Genomic DNA, 21964 nt, shown 5'->3' on the forward strand with positions numbered 1-21964 from the left:
CAACGCAAATCGTTGCGTATGGCATTGACTTGGATTTTCTTGTGATTTCTGTGCATAAATTGAAGTGTCGACCTGCGATCAGGGAGCAAAGTGTCAAATGGCTGATCGAAGTGAAGAGGGCGATTGGAAAAAATTGATTTCTTATATGCAAATTGCTCCCACATTGCGATTCTAGGCGAACCAGTTTCCCAGCGTCGGTTCCAAAGTGATGCCAATAAAAAGCGATGCTCATAAACGGAGATCAGTGCAGAATCACTTAGCGCGTTTTCAGACGCGTGAGAATGCCTCAAAATGATCGAGTGCAACGGATTCTCAGATTTCAGCTTACGAGTGTGCTGCGAGTGCAGAGGCGTTCGGCAGCGCTCCCAATTAAATAATTTACAATTTTCTAGATTAGGCGCCGCCTCCGTCCGACGACATTGAACGTAGTCAGGGGCTATGAGTCAGTTCTGCGTCCATGTGCTTCGTATCAGAGACTCTTGAGACTTAGATCCGGTTTGGGGCTCGCCGGAGTCGCCGGTGGAAAAGCTGCCCCGCTGACACGCACACCTTTTATGGAAAGGATCCCTCCCCGCAGCAGAAAACGCTGGCCAAAAGCAATTAGCGGCCCAAACAAATGTGAGAGACAATTCTCAGAAGTGCCTGCATGGCCTATGCATTGCAATCGCATAATTTGCTATCAAATCGCACGCGTTTTTCAGGCATACTCTTGCGAGGGGTGGTCTAACTAAAACCGTTTTTGCATTGATACAAAGTGTAAGTTATCTAAATGATTTTTTGCAAATTTATAGGATAAAATTTAATTTCGCTAAATTTCATACTTTTTTTAATAAAAAGATTGCTTACCGTCGCAATCCTAAAATAATTACACAGGCCGACAGTGTTTTTGGTGCAGCCCTATGGGCATTAAATTGTGTTAATATAGACGGGTATAAGCATATCTGCATACTTAGTTTTCGCGTTTAACGGGTGGTATTTGTGCAATCGCGGTTTGAAAAAAATAGCAACATTAATTGTTTTGATTTAAGATATTCTCGAGGGTCTGTGCTTAGTTGTAATAAAACCTATACCAAAAAATAGCTTAGATGCCCTTCTAAATAATTGCATTTAAGGTTCCATCATAATTTGAGTCAATCAAAGCCTATGAGCCATTGAAGTAATTTGTTCACCTCTATTCCCAACCAACTTGATGCGGTGAACAGGCTTAAAAAAATACAAGTCAAAATATGTGCCCTAAAATATTTGACAGGCATCTAGAGGCGTCTTTCACCGAATTTTTAAGATAAATAAGACCATTATACGTCGAAGGGTGGAATTAATAGAATTTTTTTCATAGGAACGTAAAAAGTAACAAGTATTTTTGAGTAACTATTACGTAACGAGTTGGTCGTGACTTAACACAGTAGGTTTTTTAAAGATAACAGTGGCGTAGCCTTAAAATTGTGGGGGGAGATATTTAACAGGCATACTAACCCCTTGAAAATACAAATTTTCGATGTTCGGCGCCTACTGCTAAACAAATTGAAAGGCAAATTTCTACGAATGTGTCAGATATTTATGTAAAATGGAATTTCAAAATTCTTGTTACTTTTCCCTTTCTTACGGAAAAAATTCTATAAATTCCATCCTTTGAAGTACAATAGTGGGTTTTATCTCAAAAATTCGGGAAAAGTCGTCTCTAGATGCCTGTCAAATATTTTACAGCACATATTTTTCCTTGTATTTTTTTAAGACTGTTCACCGCATCAAGTTGGTTGTGAACAGAGGTGAACAAATTACTTCAATGGCTCATAGGCTTTGATTGACTCAAATAATAATGGAACCTTAAATGCAATTATGTAGATGGGCATCTAAGCCATTTTTTGGCATAGGTTTTAATTCAGTTGGGCAAAGACCGTCGAAGATATCTTAAATCAAAACATTAAATGTTTCTATTTTTTTCAAACCGCGATTGCACAAATACCACCCGTTAAACGCGAAAACGAAGTATGCAGATATTCTTATATACGTCTATATTAACATATTTTAATGCCCATAGGCCTGCACCTTTTAATAAAGTCCATTTTGTTGACCTGTGTTATAGTATCTTCATGTTATAGAGTATTCATATCTTTTTCTTCACCTATGCACATTTTTGGGCGTTTTCAAAGTTGCGTTGTCGGCTTGAAATAATTAATGCGAACTGGTGTTAATTTATGGTTGTCGCTTTCGTTGTTGGATGGCGTTGCTGCTGCTATTGCCATTGCATGGCATAATACAAAACTCAATTGGAGGTTGGGCACTGCGAGAGGGATCAGAAGTCGGCGATCTTTGGCTGCTTGTTAGCAATTTCCTGTCAGCCCACGAATTTTCTGGCTCATTGTTGTCTCCGCCCGGGTTCTATGATTTATGGTGGAAAATCTTTGGCAAGTGCAGCTGGAAATTTGATTCCGCAAGAAATTGCATTGAGCTGATCATTACTTACCATGTCAGGGAGTGTTGAGTCTTACAAAATGCTCTATCTCATTTTGATTGGGAACAACAATTGCTGAGTAAAAACATTAATTAAACTTGAACAACTCACATGAAATACCTTTTTCACAATAATTAAATAATAATTATTTAATAATTAATAAATAATTAAATATACTAATTTTATTGTGGCTCAGTGATAAATTTAATTAATATAAGGGGCTGTCCATATATTACGTAATCACGTTTTTGCTGATTTTTGACCCCCTCCCCCCTTTGGTGATCAAACGTAATGTTTAAATAAATAACCCCCCCCCCCCAATGATTACGTAATCCCAAGAATAAAATTTTTTTTGTTTTAATATGTGGATTCAAACAGAGATGCAACCCAATCTTTAATATTGCTTATAAATGGAGTTTGGTATGACACATTCGGTTCGTATACGCTGAAATTATCTCCAACATACTCTTCGTCAAGCCATTCCAGGTCTTCGCATTCTTCGTGTGATTGAAACACTAAACATTCTCTTTCTCGCCGCCCACCCACTAAAAAAATTTTTTTCTCTGCTTTCCTATCTAAGTTTGCAGATATATTTAAAGAAAAAAAGTTTTTAAAAAAATTCTTTAAATTAAAAAATACATATAAAATGATTACGTAATCATTGTGCAAGACCCCCCCCCCCCCCTCCCCATGTAATCAAACATAATCATTTCAATGACCCCCTCCCCCCCTAGGTGATTACGTAATATATGGACAGCCCCTAAGCTAACTAAAAATGGAAATTAAGTACGCACTGCTTAAGAGCAAATTAATTTATTTGACAAACAATATCTTAAATACAACTAAGCAAATAAATTACTCAAAGAGAAAACAAAGTAAATAAATAAAAGGAAGCACTAGGGGAGATAGATCCTTATCTCTAGGCACCTTCCAAGGTGCGGTAACTTCCCGAATCGAAGCCGTGCCCACCCGCGTACATGGGAACCATGTGCTTCTTGTCCTTGCGCACCATATTCTGCACCAGAGTGGCCGACGCCGCCCCCTGTTCATCCTCCTCGAAGTCCTCGAATTCCTCCTCTAGGATCTTTGGAAAGAGAACAGGACCGGACTTTTCGGGTCTCTGGGCGCGTGGCTTTTGCTTGGGGTGCAGGGGACGCAGCTTCTTGGGCTTACGGTGGAAGTAGCTTGAGTAATCGGGTCGGGAATAGGACTTGGAGACCCCCTTGTACTTGTAGTGCTTCAGACCGGGCGTCGTGTGAACCACCTTCTTCTGGTGAATGTGATTGGACAGGCCTTCGGGGATACTAACTCTGGGCTTTGAGGGGGAGAAGCTGGTGTGAAGCGATTGCTGCGCAGTCGAGGGCTTGTGGATGTAGTTGTGGGGCAGCTCCTTGGGCTTATAGTGCTCGTAGTAGCCGTGGTGGGAGTGGGCCGGGGATGCTGTGGTGTAATAAGGCCGATACTCCTTGGGTTCGTTCACAATCACTGCCTTCCAATCGCCCTCTTGCACCGCATAGGTGGGCTGCAGCTTCTGCGAATAGTCATCCAATTTATGGGCAGCGGCTATTTGCTTATAATACGTATCCCTGGCCTGCTGCAATCGGTCCCTGATGCCCGGATCCATGTCCATGGGCACCTGCTTGATCCTGGCGTGCGGCTTGATCTCAATCAGGCTGGGGATCTTCGGATGCGAGTGGGTCAAGTCCTCAATAGGCCTCTTTAGCGGCTTGATGTCGGAACTAAGGACAATGTGCTCCTGGTCCTTGCTGTAATGGTTGATCTTCGACTGCGAGGTGTCGTCGTTGACATGGTTACTGCCCTCCGGGGTCTCTGTGATGGGATGCGAATTGGCGCCCACTGTCTTGACAATCGCATTGAATCCCTTCTTGGCATCGGCCGTATAGTGAACCGTTCGTATGGAGCCGTCTGGCTCCAGTATGCTGTAGTGGCCCTTGACTCCGTCTTCGTCGCGGGACTCCCACTGCGACTTCACATCCCCAGTGTGCAGATCCTTGACCCCATAGCTGAAGGCATAGCCCGGATGCTCCTGGAATGAAAGATTGTGTTTAATGATTTAGTGCGCCTTAAAACGCACTGAAATGCGTGCTTTTATGGCTCCAACCGCACCCAAAATTCGTATACACACTTTTCGAAACCCCAATGGCTATGTCAACGTCTGTAGAACTTTATATGTTTTCATGACGACCAACAAAAAAAAAAATGCCAAAGAAAAATGAAACAAATTCAACTTTTTGTGTCAAGGCAAAAACGCGCGCTGTGCACAGTTTGAAAGCCATTGGAATCGGAGGAGGCCTTTGGGTTGGGTTTTTCAGTTCTTGGGATTGGGTTTTCGTTTGATCTGCAGCCGACATTGAAGTCACGGCCATTTGAACGATTAATTAGGAGAGCGCCTTAACCCTACAAAGGCAGATACACACAGTGTGTACTAAATAACTGCTCCGTTGAGTTAAAGTTTCCTTATATGGCTTGTGTGAAACTCTATTCCTCAGACGATTTTAATTTAATGGCTTTTATCATTTTTGATAATAACAGTGTTTAATGCAAATGACTTTAATTTGAACCTAAATGACATTCTAGAATCTAGATTGTTATTTATAGCCTACCGCCACGCATTAACCCCATAAAGCCAGCCACTAAACCAACGAAAAATTTACATAAATTCAATTAATATAAAATGTAGAGCATTCGGTGTCACTTGGACACGTTTGTTTTATGCGTGTGTTTGTTCGTTTGTGCGTTTTCCCCTTCTTTTTTGGCACCTTCAGTATTTCTAAGGCAAATTGCAAAAGTTTTTCGCATGCTTTGGCGCTGGCTTCAATTAAGCGCAGACGTCCATAAATGGCCACGCACACAAACGCTGGCTGTTTTAATCTTTTTCGCTTTTTGCCCCTCTTGCAGTAGTCACTATGGGTAAGTATTGGTTACTTTTCTGGCGGTTACTGCTGCTGCTGCAGTTGTTCGCTGCCTATCAATTTTAACTCCCTGCTCCGCTGTCGCTGTCCGGGCAAAACAAATGATTACAAGCGAGTGTAACTTGAGCGGCAGCCGTCGTACGCATGTCCCCCTATATGTACCACAGTCAGTGCTCCCTATCACAAAATAAAATTAATAAAAAGACATTTAGAAAAAAGTTCAACCTCTTGCCATATTTCAAATCTGTTTTCCCGACTTAAAGGAATTGCTAAAGTGCAGCCTTTATGTATTTCGGAATCTTAGATTTTTTATTTTATTTTTTAAAAAAAGTAATATCAGTTTATTAAACATTTAATACTGCTACAAAATTCTTAACTTTATCTTTGATGTTAAAAGTTTAACTTTCTCAAAATTACAATAAACGTACGGTCCTTGATTAGAAGTCTTAACTAAAAGCTGTTGTTGGGAAACAGAAATAAACTACTAACTTTTTTAAGTTATATTTTTTTTTAATTTTAAGAATTAAATGTTGTAGTCGATATGACAAAATATGTTTGAAAATAGTTTTTTATTATGTAGGATGGCTTTCACGTTATTTCTAAACATATTGTATATTGCAATTGCATATTTTAGCTACGGACTTCAGAATAAAGTGCGATTTTTATTATCCATCCAGGACCGAGTCTATTTTCTAAAATTATTTCCTATTATTACATTTTAAATCTGGTATAGTCTTTCATTTATTAGGCTATTCGTTTTTCAACAGAGATGTATTTTTTTTAGTTTTAGGATATTGTTTCTTAGGTCTATTAGTTTGAGTGACTTTAAATGCCTCTTATTCGAGCTATACTGTGTGTTATAAATATATTTGAGCGCCTGGATATATGGAGGTTTTAATAGGAGTTGCATAAGCCGCATTGGCGCAGTGGTGGCCACCCAAAGAGATCATTGAGAGCAGCGACCGCGGTTGGTGGCCAATTTTGCAGGCCACTTTGTGGGTGCGTGTGAACTTTAACTCATAAATTTATGGGCGACCAATTTATGATTCGGCTAACTGGCTAGCTGGGCGTATGCGCAATCACTCCGTTCTGCTTCACAATTACATGCAAATTACGCATACGCCGCGTTGTCAACATTTTGACAACAAATCGCCCGACAGATCGTGGGAGCACACAGCGCCGATTCGAATCAAAAATTTCTGACAGACGGGACAGTTCCAAAGGCGTTTACCCGTCGCAGCGGCCGACAGACAGACAGCATGGAAAACATTTTAACATTTTTCGAAAACGCACCTTGTCGCCGGTCCGAAAAGAGCTACAAAAGAAAAGAATTCAATCTCGCCTTTGGGCCACCTTTCGCTTAACTTGGCTCGTAGGTGCAGCAGCCGCAAGCGTTATATAGCCATATATGGCGCCCCCGATCGTGTGTGCACGCAAAACGCATTTTCGCGATTTCGGCTACCTGCCAGCTTCCACCATTAAACCCCCTGGCTCCGCCGGCAAGAAAAGACAATGGAGTGGAAGTCAGGTCGGGCCAACAAGTTGATTTATGTGGGCGGCGGCGGAGGCGGCTATAGCCATCGAATGATATAGTTTTGAACATTCTGCAGCCGCACGACAACATTCACTTTCAATGGCGGAAAATGCGTTTTCCACGATCGCTAGATTAGCAGTGGTATTTATGCGTGCGCGCGGGGACTTCGACTTAAAATGCTTTGATGTATTAATCGCTGTTCGGTTCCGCTCTAGTTTTTGATAGATCGATCAAATTCGTAATTAATTGTGAGACGTCATATGATTTATTTGATTTAAAAGTGGTCTAACGATCGAGTTTTCGGACAGCTGTCCGCTATTATTATGTTTAAATATGTTATTTATTTTCTTTAATTTGTGTCTGAAGATTCGAGAAAAATGGTCTTGAGTAAACAAAATTAATTTATTTATTACTGACTAGTTTTTTGTCATTAAACTTAATTGTTCTCAAATTTCATCAACAGACCGAATCAGTTGAAAATATGATCAAAGGATCACTCCTTCACAAATTACACAGGCTGACAGATTGTCCCTATTTTACCAGCATTTTATTTTCTAATCATAATTTTAATTTAATTTTAATTTTTTAATTTTATTTCCTTTTTGGTGGAGTAGACACAGTTTGTGCCACTAGGGAGAACTTCAGTAAAAACTTTTTTAATTTTGTTTTAATTGTTTTAAATAAAAACATAAGAGAACGCTATAGTCGGGTGCCCCGACTATCAGATACCCGTTACTCAGCTAAAGGGAGTGCGAGGGAAATGGAGATATAAAACACAATAAAACTGCATTTTTACTTTTCCGAAATCTTTAAAGGTGTGAGCGCCAGACACCTTTAAATATCGTTTAGGGCGAATGTTGGCGTTAGAGGGGCGTGGCCCTCGGCTGAAACAAACTTGCGCTGCGAAGGAGGCCAAAGAATATGTGTGGGTAATCCCAACTTTCTAGCTTTAACAGTTTCCGAGATCTCAGCGTTCATACAGACGGACAGACGGACATGGCTAGATCGACTCGGCTAGCGATCCTAATCAAGAATATACTTTATATACCTTATAGGGTCGGAAATGCCTCCTTTTAGCTGTTACATACTTTTGCACGAATAAAATGTACCCTTTTACTCTACAAGCAACATGTATAATAAATCTTTCAAAAAAACAAAGGGCATAGGGGAACAAGCCTGGGAAAACTGCCCCAGGCGATATTGCAAAATTTTAGATGAGGATTGGTAGATAGGAACCTAATCGATAAGAATTCCAATTTTCAAATATTTTGATCCGCTGGTTTACGAGTAATCTGCCACAACTAAAGAACATATCACTTGATGTATCTTCCCTTCGGTGGTTCTTGAGAAAACTTTTTTGATGCCAATAATTTTTGTGTTAACCTTCAAGAATGTCAGCCAATCTTTGGATTTTTACCATTCTTATAAGCTACCAAAAATCGCGATTCAAATTTTCAAAAAATTGGTTCAAGACTTTCCAAGTCTGACAACACCGCCAGTTTTTTACAGTTTGTGTGTCCTATAACCATCTACTTCATATAAAATATTCATAATTTTTCGAGTGGTGCAACAGTGTTAAACAAACAAAAAACTGAAGAATTTATTTCTGGAAGGGTAGGAATGGAGTCAATAAAATATATTTGGCTTGTAAATAGTTAGTTCTTAGACCAAAATTATTATCAAAGAGTAAAGTTTTTAATATTATGGGTGAAAAGTGGTCCGAATTATAAAATGTTTGGCATGTATTTGCTTGTAATTGATTTAATAGGGACCCAGTCCCAGTCTAGTCCCCACAGCTTCGAATTTAATATCCTCCCTAGACAGAGATTTCATAAGAAATCCTTTGAGCATGGATGACCAACAAATACTTTATTTATGTGATTCTAAAGAATTCGCGGTCCAAAGAGGATTATTTAATATGCGAGATTTCGGCACCGTTGTTATTGCGCGAATTTGTTAACAATTTGTTATCGTGCTCCGCATATTAAAGCTTTCAAATTACTATCTTGCTTTTTAGAATAATAATGTATAAAATGTTATATAATGTATATAAAGTATATATGTTCAATAACAGGATTTAGCCTTGTCTGGCTGTCCGTTTGTCTGTCTGTATGAACACTGAGATCTCAAAAATCTATAAGGTTGGGATTACTCATGCAGATAATAATATTTATATTATAATTATTAGGATTCCTGCGCACCGCAGATTATTAGGATTCGTCACGGTTTCATGCCCACTCTAACGCCCACAAGCCGCAAAAGTTTGTGCCGAAAACATTTTTAAAGATTTTTTTAAAATTTATTTAATCTGATTTGCTAATTGCTGTAGGATGGACACACTTTTTCCCACCGTACCTATAAAAAGGCATCTATGTATAATATATTCCTAGCATGCATTCGAATTGCCTGCTCAATGGGATTATTTTTCCACCTTTTTTCACTGTGGCTCACTTACATATTGCGGGGCGTACTCCCTGGTTTCGTCATCGTCATCGGCGACCACGACAGGTGCACCGCCCCGAACCGCATCGATGGGCGGGGGGCGTGTCCCCAGGCAGATCAAAGCGAGCAGGATGGCTGTCCAAAGGGGCGGCGGCGGCGGCAAATTGGTCGTTATCTGCAAAAAGGCATTTAAGCGGAATATGAATGCGTTTTTATCAATTGAGCGCTTAATAAACGGAGCGATAAAACGAGTTAAGCAAACATACCACAAACAGTTAATAAATTGCCTACAAAATTATTACGCGAGCCCAAAAGGAAATTCGAGCAAAAAGCAAAAGGCAAAAGGCAGGGGCCAAAAAATTAATTGGACAACGAACGGAGGAGCGTGTTCGGAGATTGGCCGGGATCTCGATCGCGATCTCCCCAGACCATGTCATACACCGTTGTGACAGTTGTCAAATGGTAATGGCAAAATAGTAAATACACCTTGCCGTACGAAATCCAAAATTAGGCAGACAGATAGACACCGGGCACATTTGTATCGAGCATATGACAGCAAATGCCTGTCCGGCGAAAACTTTTGGAGATTGATGGCTTTGCCTAAGACCAGTAGCCAGTAGCCCAACCGAGCCTCGACTTCCATTTCGCGATGCAAACGGGTCTGGCAGGATGGCGGGCACCCGAACTCGCACTCTAGGCGTACAATTCAATTTTCCCAATTGCAATCGCCTCGCATTTGTTTCTTCGCAAATTGCAAAACATTTTTTGGACATTTTCGTTTTCGATTTTCTGCTCCGAGTTGCGAGATCGGCCCAGCCTCGATTGGCATGTGTCGCTGTTTGGGGAGGTATAGGTATCGCTTTGGGCCCGACGAGTTGGTTTAATTAGCACAGCCACGATGGCCATTCAATAGCGAATATTGCTGCCGGCAAGATTTGTCAAGAATGGCACGAATGGCATGCCAGCCGAAATGCAGCTGAACAAATGAGTCGAAATTCGTTTTGGCAAAGCTGTCATAGCTAAGTAAAATGTGTTAACAAATCTGCAAGGACTACGATCCATTGTTCAGGCGTGAAGACGAAAATCAAATGTGCTGTCCATAACGAAACAAAAAACATTTTCCCTAATAAGTCTCAATATAAATTTACAAAAACTTTATATGTTTTCATACTTTTAAGGTGTTTCATTCCTGTTTTAAGAGCAGTAAACTAAGTTTTATAAATAGAGCCATTAATTAATTTCCTTGATGTACCTATAATAGCTGAAGTTTAATTATATATTTGCTTGTTCGAAGTTTCTAAGTGAGTGAACTCGCACTCTAAAACTCAATTTTGTTAACATGACTTGTTTGACAATTCAAGTGAACTCGTGGCTCCACTTTAAACCTTAAACGACAAGCAATTGTAAGAAAACGGGTAAAAAACTATTTTTTAAAGCGAAAGAGGAACACAAGCGACAGTTTGGAAATGAAAAATGAACACAAATATTAAATTTCTCAATTCAACTCAAAGTAAATAAAATAAAAACAAGAGAGAACGCTATAGTCGGGTGCCCCGACTATCAGATACCCGTTACTCAGCTAAAGGGAGTGCGAAAGAGATGGAGAAAAACTTTGATCCGCCGTAACTTTTTAACGAATGGTCCGATTTAAAAAATTTCTTCTACATTTCGATAGGTATTGATAAACACAATAAAACTGCATTTTTACTTTTCCAAAATATTGAAATTTTTAAAATCGTATATATGCGATTGTGGGCGTTAGAGGGGGCGTGGCACCCTTTTGAAACAAACTTGCGCTGCGTAGGAACTCCTAGAATCTGCATGCAAAATGTCAATCTTCTAGCTTTTATAGTTTCCGAGATCTCAGCGTTCATACGGACAGACGGACAGACAGACAGACAGACAGACAGACAGACAGACGGACAGACGGACAGACGGACATGGCTAGATCGACTCGGCTAGTGATCCTGATCAAGAATATATATACTTTATGGGGTCGGAAACGCTTCCTTCTACCTGTTACATACTTTTGCACGAATACAATATACCCTTTTACTCTACGAGTAACGGGTATAATAAACCATCTGTGTAACAGAAAAGTAAAATGAATCACAACTATCGTCTATAACTTTCAACTGTATTTTGTCACTCAATTTATGTTGCAATTTATATTATTATAAAAATTTGTAAGCATAACACGAAAACAATTTTAAGATCTCATCAGATTAACATGCTTTAGCAAAAAGCTCCTGTTTCGGGCGCTTTACAATAAAAAGTGTAATTCCATTATTACATTAATGTATTTCCTTAAGGATCTTCTAGTGATCATTATTACATTCTAAACTTATTCTGACGTGTCCATTGAATACTTTCATTGAACTTTATTGAAATGTTTTTATTATTGCACAGAAGGTGGATTTGCATTCCTGTTCATTTCCTACACTTTCACTTAAAGTGAAAGTTGGCTTTTTTTTAACTTTCGCTCTCGATTTCGATTTCCAATTCCCAAAAAATGTGGCTCAGTCAACAGCAAATGCAAAGCTGATTTCAGTTATTGCCATTTTGTTCAACACTTACATAGAACCGCATGGCGTTTTTAAAATTCAATTGATTCTACGGAAAACACGTCACTAAGCACTGAGCGTTTTTAGACGCTGACAAAACGCGCTGCTGTCGCTCCTCTTCGATTCGATGCCGTGGTCTCAATGTCAAGGACAAAAACGTAATTAAACTGTTGGCGCGGCTTTGCCAAAGTATTTATAGATGAAGACGAGGACCGGCACAGAGCTCAGCTTCGGTTTCGATTCGCTTCGTTTTCCCGGCGACAAGATTTTCCGGCTTCACCGGTTCCACTTCCAACGTCCAACATCCAACTTCCAAGCCGCCAGACGCAACCGACTGCGATGAGCAACACATTGCAGATTGCACATTGCAGATTGCAGCTGCTTTGTCGCTTCCTAAGCTCGCTCTAATTGACAATTATTCGCCGATGGGAGAGCTCCCCACACCGAAACCCGTTTGGCCAACGATACTGCCAAACTATCCATGCAACCCATACTCCCCGATTTGGGCGGCCAACTTTTGGTTTCAGGCGCCGACGTGCGGCAAGTAAAAGTCGTCGTCGACGCTTCGCTGCAGCTGTCTAATGGCATTATAAAATTTATACCTGCCAGCGTTACGTTTCGACTTTACATAAATTAATGGCGATTTGCTCTGCGAATGTGTCGTGTCTCCGCTTTGGCAGTTAATCCTGGTAATCCGTATTAAAATCAAGTGCTGGAGACCAAACAAGCAGCGGCGCTACAAATTGTCGAGCTTGGGAAAATTTTGCAGAGCCATATGTTTTAGACGGCCGACTCCTCGCAATTCTCACGATTTTAAGTAACAAAAAGCTTTTTTTAAAACCTACTTTGAACCCTCACTACCCAAATCTAATAGTGTGCTTAGACTGGGCGCATCATTGACATGCGACGAAACGTAAAAGGCTCTGATTTTTTCCCACAGAGGATTCCTATGATAGAAGAATAGAAGAAGATAACATTTTTTCGAATGTGCGTCGAAGGTTCTAAAATTTACTAGTAAATGTAAAGGAATACATAAGTACCGTCCGACTTTTATGTCAGTTTTCTATAAATGATTTACGGACGCATAATTTTTGAATATTCAAAAATGATTACAGTAGTCTAATCACACTATAAGGCATTTTAATGAAGTCTTCGTGCTCTATTTAGAGCTAGATCTCAGATTTTACCCTTCTCTAAAAGAATACAAAGTCAAACCTTTTCGGTTATAAAAAGTTTTGCTTATGTATTTCAATAAAAGTATACGTTAAGATAAGATAATTACTACATGTGTAAAAAGCTTGCTTTAGTCAGGTAAATTTGTTGCATTGTTAAATAATATTTTCAGATCGTTTTCGTCGGGCAAAACCACATCATTGTTCCTGGAATCAGTGCAGTTGCTTCACGCTGACGTAGCTGCTGGCGTGGCCTCCGTATCCATGTCCATGTCCGTATCCGCCGTAGTGCGCCACATCGTGACCGTAACCGTAGTCGGCTCCGTAGACATCGCCGTGCCCGTAGCCCTTGTGGTAAACCTGGGGGTGGTGGGCGTGGCCCAGTTTCTTCACCACAGCATTGAAGCCATTGTGGTCATCGGCGGTGTATTCCACCACCCGAGTGGTGCCGTCCGATTCCTTGAGAGAGTAGCTGCCCTTGACCTTGTCGCCGTCTCGGGTTTCCCACTGGCTCTTTTGGTCGCCGGTGTGGGCATCCTTGACACCATAGTCGAAGTGATACTTGGGATAGTGGTGGGGCTCGTGCTTGTCGTATCCATAGCCATAGCCGGAGTAACCGACACTGGGATAACCATGTCCGTAGCTTCCTCCGTAGGCACTGATCACATCGTGATCGTATCCGTATCCATGGCTCTTGTGGATGGGTTCCTCGTGCTTGGTCACCGAAGCGTAGCTGGTAGCATGTCCTCCGTGAGGAGCAGCTAAGCTGCTGCCCACCACAAAGGCAAGTAACAGACCTCCGCAAAAGAATTTCATATCGAACACGTAATCGCTGTTTTCCAATCGGAGCTTTGATGATGTCTGCTGGTTCTTAGGGGGCTCACTTAGACTTTATATAGCTCTCGAAAACTCAGGGCAATCAACCATCGGGTGGTCATTCTCTTGGCCACTCCATTCACCATTCGTGCTAGCTGATTTGTTAATTACCTCAATAATTCGTAATTATTATTATTGTTGTGGCCATTGAGCTCTATAGAAAATCGAACAGATTTTATATCAAACCAAATCCGTTACAATTCAGTTTTGCTGAAAATAATTAATTATAACTGAATCAAATCGTTTTTGTAACATCGTTAACCTCTCCTTAAGTTTGGGTGTAGTTAAAGAGAAGGGAAAAACTAAGTTAAGAATTTATTTCTTAATTAACAAACTCGTGCTTTGATCGAGAATTTCAAATTATGAACACATAAACTTGTGTCTTAAGAAAATGAGGAAATGTTTTATGTGAAAACTATGCAAGAAGGCCATTGAAAATAAATTGTATTTCGTTAAGGGCATTGATAGGTTTGTTTTAAAAAGTAATGGACGAATGTTGGCTACTTTTCTGGACTTATTTTAAAAAGTCATGACAATCTCGAAAGTCTATAGCTTCATAACATCGTATGAATTGAAAATAATTGAAAACATACATGTTTAAAGAAAATCATATCTACAAAGAATGTATACATTACATATTATGTAATGAAGATTCGACTTTACATTTTCAGGAAATATTTTAAAGAATAACAAAATCAACAATAGAGCACGGGTGCCCTGACTATCAGATACCCGTTACTCAAGTAAATAAAGTGCGAGGGAGATGAAGATATAAGACTTTGATGGCGCATAACTTTTTAACGATTGTTCCGATTTGAATAATTGTTTCTACATTTTGATAGGTATTAATAAACACAATAAACACAACCCAAAACTGCATTTTAATTTTCCGAAATCTTTAAAGGTGTGCCCGCCAGACACCTTTACAAATCGTTTAAGGCGGTTGTGGGCGTTAGAGGGGGCGTGGGCCTCAGATGAAACAAACTTGAGCTGCGTAGTAGGCCCAAGAATATGTGTGGGTAATCCCAACTTTCGAGCTTTTGTAGTTTCCGAGATCTTAGCGTTCAAACGGATAGACAGACAGGCAGTCAGACAGACGGACATGGCTAGATCGACTCGGCTGGTGACCCTGATCAAGAATATATATAGTTTATAGGGTCGGAAATGCTTCCTTCTAGCTGTTACATACTTATGCCCGCATACATTACATTACATTACTCTACGAATAACGGGTTTAAAAATAAATGGTATAAAAGGGAAGGTTTTCTCCTTAAGCAAACTATAGTTAAATGGTCTTTCCTGTATTAAAGAGGAGTAAATGTCTTACACAAATTTGTATTTAAGTCTACACTTTGACTTAAGCTTGTACAAAATTAACATATTTAACAATATTTATATTTAAGTTATAAGTCCCAAGTTAAAAGTGCTGTCATCTATTAAAATCTATAAACAATTTTGTAATATTTGTTTGGCTTGTACTTTTCATCAAAAAAGCCTTTAACCTTGTTAATTATAAATATTTAGAAAACATTAACCGCTCTTTAGTGAGTTAAAACCAATTCGGAAGCTTTGGGTGCCCCACCGCAGACCCCCTGGGCTGAAACACCGACCGTTTCGGCTGTCCGCCCAGCGCTGCCTCCACCATCCCCTTCTCCCTTATCTTCAAGGTCATGCGGCGCGAAGTCGGCAAAGAAGAGGGGCGAACCAAAGAAACGCAGCGAGGCGAGGCGGCTATTGCTAAGTAATTTGAAAGCGGGCCACACTTGTTGATTGATTTCTAAGCAACAAAAACACCAAGCGTTGCGTTTTTCAGCTAGTAGAGCGATGTTTACGCCCCGTTTATCGATGTTGTTGTTGCTGCCCAAGCTTAGCTTGCGAACCACATTTAATTTGCCAATCGACCGACCGAGATTATGAATACGAATGAGGAAAAATGAAAATTTGCACAAAAATTCGAAGCATTTTTCATACCTATTTTTTGGGACTCTTACTTTTTTCTAGCCTATTTAGCCTCGAGGGTAAAATGCTTTTAATCGATCCGCAGAATGAGCAGAAGTATAAAAGCACTGGGCATTGTCTACTGACTATCACAGTTCCAATTGCGATTTAGGCCAAGCAAGTCCATTAGAAACAAACTAAAATGGCTCAGAAACTTACCATCCTCTGCTGCGCCCTCTTGGGTGTGGCTGCTGCCAGTTATATCCCTTACGGTGGATATGACCACGGACACGGAGTGGGATATAGCATCCAGACGCACCACGAGGCTCCCAAGAAATGGCATGATCACCACCAGGATCACCATCAATGGGCAGTTCAGGATCATCACCACCAGCAGTGGGCGCCAGTGGCTTCGCACGACAGCCACCAGCAGTGGAGTCACCACGAGGAGCCCAAACACCACCCTAAGTACGAATTCGACTACGGGGTGAAGGACACCAAGACCGGAGACATCAAGCAGCAGTGGGAGTCCCGAGACGGGGACAAGGTCAAGGGAGGCTACACCATGAAGGAGGCCGATGGTCGTACCCGGATCGTTGAGTACACCGCCGACTCTCACAACGGATTCCAGGCAACCGTGAAGCACGTTGGACATGCGGATCACTTCGAGCACAGCCACGGACATGAACACGAGTACGGACATGGACATGGACATGCCACCAGCTACGCGGAAGTGAAACAGGACACCAGCAGCAAGTGGGAAGACAAGAGCAGCAAGTGGTGGTAAAGGAGCTGACCCAACTGATTGTGCAACTGATTCGGACTAACTAAATTATTGTAAATAGAAAAGAGAAAATCATAAAAAATAGTTGTAAGCTAATAAATTGAAGCATAGTGCAAAAAATGCGAAATATATAAAATCGATTAAATTTAGTTTTCTTTCCAAATTTATCTATTTAATCACCCAGAAAATTGTGAATAATTTCGTTTAAATCACTGGTGGCGGCAATCTACGCAGCGTGCCGACTCTTGCTTCGTCGGTAAAGGGAGTGAGTTTCAAATTTGATCGACAGTGTTACTTGCTCGCATATTTGTTTCATTTATTTATTTATTACCTTAAAATTAGCAAATATCTGCCAAAATAAACATAGGACCCACCTCATATAAAGTGGAAGGGTGCAAGGACAGGTAAGTTAGGATGTTTGTTACAAAGTAATTAACAGAGCAAAATATCAAAAATTACAGTTAATTATATTGCGAACATAAAACGCGAAATGGATCATGTAACTGAAAGTTCGTTTTACAAATATCGAGGGCAATAGGTCGAAAGTGCCAAGTAGATCTTACAGGGATGGAAAACCGAATTTGACCAAGAAGATAGCTTGAATTTAATTTGTGCAGGAACATAACACCATGGCAGGTCCGACGATCCTTGAGTGAGGGCAGGTTAAATTAAGGAGAAAAAAGTATTTTAAAGTATATACTTAAAAACACGACGGTATTTTGTTTGTTAAGGCTCAACATTGAATTTTGTTTCACTTTAATCGCTGTAAAAGTTAGACCTTTTCTTTCCCCTTAATTTATATGAGTCAACCACACATTTTCCATAATTTGTTTTTCATAATTATACCATTGTAGAGGGTATTATAATTTCAGTCAGATGTTTGCAACGCAGAGAAGGAGACGTTTCCGACCACATAAATTATATATATTCTTGATCAGCACCAATAGCCGAGTCTATCTAGCCATGTCCGTCTGTCCTTCTGTCCGTTTCTATGCGAACTAGTCTCTCAGTTTTAAAGCTATCGCGATGAAACTTTCCCAAAAGTCTTCTTTCTATTGCAGGTAGTACATATGTCGGAGCAAGCCGGATCGGACCACTATATCTTAAGGCTCCCATAGGAATATTTATAGAAATATAAGAAAATTCATTGTAACTTTGTAGGAAGTAGGGGTTTTGATTCTTGACTACTTAAAAACAAAATTTAAATAAATAGAAACGCTGAGTCTGGAATCCCTGGGACTGCACCGAGTGAGCATTCTTTTATCTGCAAGGGTATATAAGCTTCGGCTGGTCGAAGGTAGCTTCCTTTCTTGTTATACCCTTGCAGAGGGTATTATGATTTCAGTCAGAAGTTTGCAACGCAGTGAAGGAGACGTTTCCGACCCCATAAAGTATATATATTCTTGATCAGCATCACAATAGCCGAGTCGATCTAGCCATGTCCGTCTGTCCGTCTGTCCGTCTGTCCGTCTGACCGTCTGTCCGTCTGTCCGTCCGTCTGTCCGTCTGTCTGTTTCTACGCAAACTAGTCTCTCAGTTTTTGAGCTATCGGGACGAAACTTTCGCAAAAGTCTTCTTTCTATTGCAGGTAGTATATATGTCGGAGCCGACCGGATCGGACAACTATATCTTATAGCTCCCATAGGAAGGATCGGAAAAAAAAACTTTAAAAAATTCTAGCTTCGGTGTTTTTTGAAATATTACCTTCTACTTTTGGGGATGTTATTATACCCGTTACTCGTAGAGTAAAAGGGTATACTAGATTCGTGCAAAAGTATGTAACAGGTAGAAGGAAGCGTTTCCGACCCTATAAACTATATATATTCTTGATCAGGATCACTAGCCGAGTCGATCTAGCCATGTCCGTCTGTCCGTCTGTCCGTCTGTCCGTCTGTCCGTCTGTCTGTCCGTCTGTCTGTCTGTATGAACGCTGAGATCTCGGAAACTATAAAAGCTAGAAGATTGACATTTTGCATGCAGATTCTAGGAGTTCCTACGCAGCGCAAGTTTGTTTCAAAAGGGTGCCACGCCCCCTCTAACGCCCACAGTCGCTTATATACAATTTTAAAAATTTCAATATTTCGGAAAAGTAAAAATGCAGTTTAATGGTGTTTATCAATACCTATCGAAATGTAAAAGAAATTTTTTAAATCGGACCATTCGTTAAAAAGTTACGGCGAATCAAAGTTTTTATCTTCATCTCCTTCGCAATTTCTTTAGCTGAGTAACGGGTATCTGATAGTCGGGGCACCCGACTATAGCGTTCTCTCTTGTTTTTTAAATATTTCTGAATTTCGAATTAATTATTTAAAAAATCGGACTACTATATCATATAGCTGCCATAGGAACGATCGGAAAATTAATGGGAAAGTGATAGGAAATAAATTCTAGTTTCTTTGATTTTTTTTGTATTATCTTCTACTTTAGGATATGACTCTTTTTAAATATTTCCGAATTTCAATTTTAATTTGATCAAAATCGGACGACTATATCATATAGCTGCCATAGGAACGATCGGAAAATTAATAAGAAATATTAGAAAATTGAACATTTTTGCGATTTGTTAATTAATAGGAATGATCTGCAAGGGTATATAAGCTTCGGCTGGCCGAAGCTAGCTTCCTTTCTTGTTTTCCTTTATTTTAACAATTTGTTTTTTATTTTCTTTAATTGTTGATACTATCGATAGTATCGATTGTCACCACCATCGATAGCCAAAAACATCGATGGCGTCCACTATCGATTTTTTAACAACCCTAATAGGAATAATAGTTGGGAAATTCCACGGAACAAAAAACTCAGCAGAATCATTGAAAATGACAAATGGAACGTAGGTTCCCCCGCCAACATTTAAGTTCCCGAAATCCATGCGGAATTTGTCTTTCCAACGATCATATAGATCAGCGGTCGGCACACACATACGATGACATTTTGTTTTATATTTGTGTGAGTAATTTGCACAGGGCAGCTCATTGATGTGCGTGTACAGACAGCTGTTTTACAGTGTCCGTGAGGGGCAGCGTGTGAGCAGAGCAATTCCCTATGCTCACTTAATAGGACGCTGCCGACCGCTGATATAGATAGATAGATGAGTTTGCTTGGTTATCTTACTCTGCAAAAGAAGATGGTGCTTTTTGCAAGTACTGCGTAGCTGCAGGTGTTAGAACTGGTGGAAATATAGCTGCACAATTAGGAACGTTTGTCAAAAAACCATTCCGCCATTGGATAAAATCAAAAGAAAACTTCCGCGCCCATCAGAACCACGAATACCATAAAAATTCGATTTTGGGTATTGAAAGCCTGCGCGATATAGAGCTTGGCAAAATAACATCAATTGGTTTGCAACTCGATCAGCACAAAGAGGAGGCAAAAAAAGCTTATTATGAAAAGTTAAAACCAATAGTTCGTATTATTCTTTTATGTGGAAGGCAAGGAATTGCACTTCGTGGTCATAGAAATTATGGAAATGTTTTCCAAGATGAAACTGGTGAAAAAGGAAATGATGGAATTTTCGAGCTATTTTACGACTCATAAGTCGAGGCGATGCTGCCTTAAAATCCAATATAATGGCAATGCACAAGAATGCCACATATTTAAGCAAAACAAGAGAGAACGCTATAGTCGGGTTGGTGTCCCGACTATCCTATACCCGTCACTCAGCTAAAGGGAGTGCGAACGCTGTACTCGGGTTGGTGTCCCGACTAATAATCGTAACTCAGCTAAAGGGTGTGCGAGGGAGATAGATATATAAATTTTGATTGTGTATAACTCGGCTAAAATAAACTAAAATGCGCTGCGTAGGAAGCCAAAGAATATGTGTGGGAAATCTCAACCTTCTAGCTTTTGTAGTTTCTGAGATCTCAGCGTTCATACAGACGGACATGGCTAGATCGACTCGGCTAGTGCCCCTGATCAAGAATATATATACTTTATGGGGTCGATAACGCTTCCTTCTAGCTGTTACATACTTTTGCACGAATCTAATATCACTATGGACGGCAGTCCATGTAGTGACGAAGCGCACCAGGAGAGTGTGCGAAGGCGACTACTATATATACACGAAGAAATGAAAATCTACTGTGATGGTCCGATCATAATCGGAATAAGTAACACGCCTATCGAAAGGTATTGCGAAAACTAACAGGATTGCATACCAAGACTCTAAGAAAATCAATTGGCTTGGGAGAGAGAGCGGTGAAAGTAAAAAAGTGAAAATTTCGAAATTTGGAGCTGTTGGGGCCGGTAGGGACAAATGCCCCCTCGCAATGTTTTAGTTGTATTCCTTTTGAAAATACCCGTCAAATGAGGGGTCATTTGACAAAATCCGACGCTCCGTTCAAAAAGTTATAGCCAAAATAAGATTTTCTTCGTCTTCCCAAAATGAAAATTTAATTCTGTTTGTCAGTTTGTCCAAAACATGTTTTTTAAGTTTTGAAAATTTTATATGACGTTCATCACATCGATATAAAAAACTTTTGTTCTACCACTTTTGGAAAAACTCGCTAGTTTAGCGGGAAAACAGCTATAAATAGCTAAAATTCGGAAAGCAGTAACTTCTATACTACTAAAGCTACAGACTTGTGCTGCATCAAGCTGCAATAGAAAATGCCTGTGAAGGAAAAAAGGCTGGAATAGTTTGCTAGGGCGGGCCGAATGAGAAAATATTAGAAAGTCTATTTAATGACGAGTATAATAATTTTTCGTCACAAATGTTGATATCAGAACTTTTGTTTGTTGAAGGTGCGATCGTCACTAGTTTTTTACCTCGTTAAGAGGTACTCTACGAGTAACGGGTATAACTATACAGAATGAAATGAAATCATGAATTAATAAGAGAAAAAAATCGTAAGTAACGTAAATAATGCCAAAGGATTCTCTATTTTAGCCGATGAGTCGACTGATAGTTCAAGTGTGGAACAGTTTTCCCTTTGCGTACGATATTTGGACTTGAATCTTAATATATGTGAAGATTTTCTCGGGTTTGTAGCAGTAACTGACGTTCCTGAAAAAGGCTTGGCAGACACTATCACACTATATAAATAACGTTGGCTTAAACTGCTCAATTTTGTACGGTCAAGCTTTTTTCCACTGGCCTAAAAGACAAGCCGTCTTAAAACAAAAAATTTCCAAAATGTCTAATACAAGTGAGAGAAAATAAGATAAATTAAAGTCAATTTGCCCTACGAGGTAGGCTCAGTCAAGCCATCAAGCAGTTGCAACATATGTGGAGCTACAACCTGCTGTCATCGAGGCTTCGGAAAGACCGAGA

General features: G+C 40.0%; 3 protein-coding genes across 4 annotated transcripts; 1 reads left to right on the forward strand and 2 right to left on the reverse strand.

Moving 5' to 3' along the window:
• Window positions 1–3347: 3347 nt before the first annotated feature.
• Cpr76Bc (Cuticular protein 76Bc) lies at window positions 3348–12220 on the reverse strand. Of its 2 annotated transcripts, XM_070215772.1 has the most exons (3): window positions 11939–12220; window positions 9375–9536; window positions 3348–4499 (listed from the first exon to the last, which is right to left on the reverse strand). In XM_070215772.1, the coding sequence occupies exons 1-3, from the start codon at window positions 11948–11950 to the stop codon at window positions 3372–3374; spliced, it is 1302 nt and encodes a 433-aa protein (XP_070071873.1). In that variant the 5' UTR covers window positions 11951–12220; the 3' UTR covers window positions 3348–3371. The 2 variants fall into 2 exon arrangements, 1 of the variants encoding a protein (XP_070071873.1); XR_011418807.1 differs by lacking the exons at window positions 9375–9536; window positions 11939–12220 and adding an exon at window positions 4599–4706 and having other exon boundaries at window positions 4360–4499.
• Window positions 12221–13151: 931 nt separating this feature from the next.
• On the reverse strand, window positions 13152–13944 carry Cpr76Bb (Cuticular protein 76Bb). The gene has a single exon (XM_017142590.3). It carries the CDS (start codon window positions 13911–13913, stop codon window positions 13311–13313), a length of 603 nt encoding a protein of 200 aa, XP_016998079.1. The 5' UTR covers window positions 13914–13944; the 3' UTR covers window positions 13152–13310.
• Window positions 13945–16083: 2139 nt separating this feature from the next.
• On the forward strand, window positions 16084–16790 carry LOC108058087 (uncharacterized). Its single transcript, XM_017142592.3, has one exon. It carries the CDS (start codon window positions 16114–16116, stop codon window positions 16696–16698), a length of 585 nt encoding a protein of 194 aa, XP_016998081.2. The 5' UTR covers window positions 16084–16113; the 3' UTR covers window positions 16699–16790.
• Window positions 16791–21964: the final 5174 nt, after the last annotated feature.

The sequence above is a fragment of the Drosophila takahashii genome, chromosome 3L, assembly GCF_030179915.1.
Source record: "Drosophila takahashii strain IR98-3 E-12201 chromosome 3L, DtakHiC1v2, whole genome shotgun sequence".
Classification (NCBI taxonomy): Eukaryota; Metazoa; Arthropoda; class Insecta; order Diptera; family Drosophilidae; genus Drosophila; species Drosophila takahashii.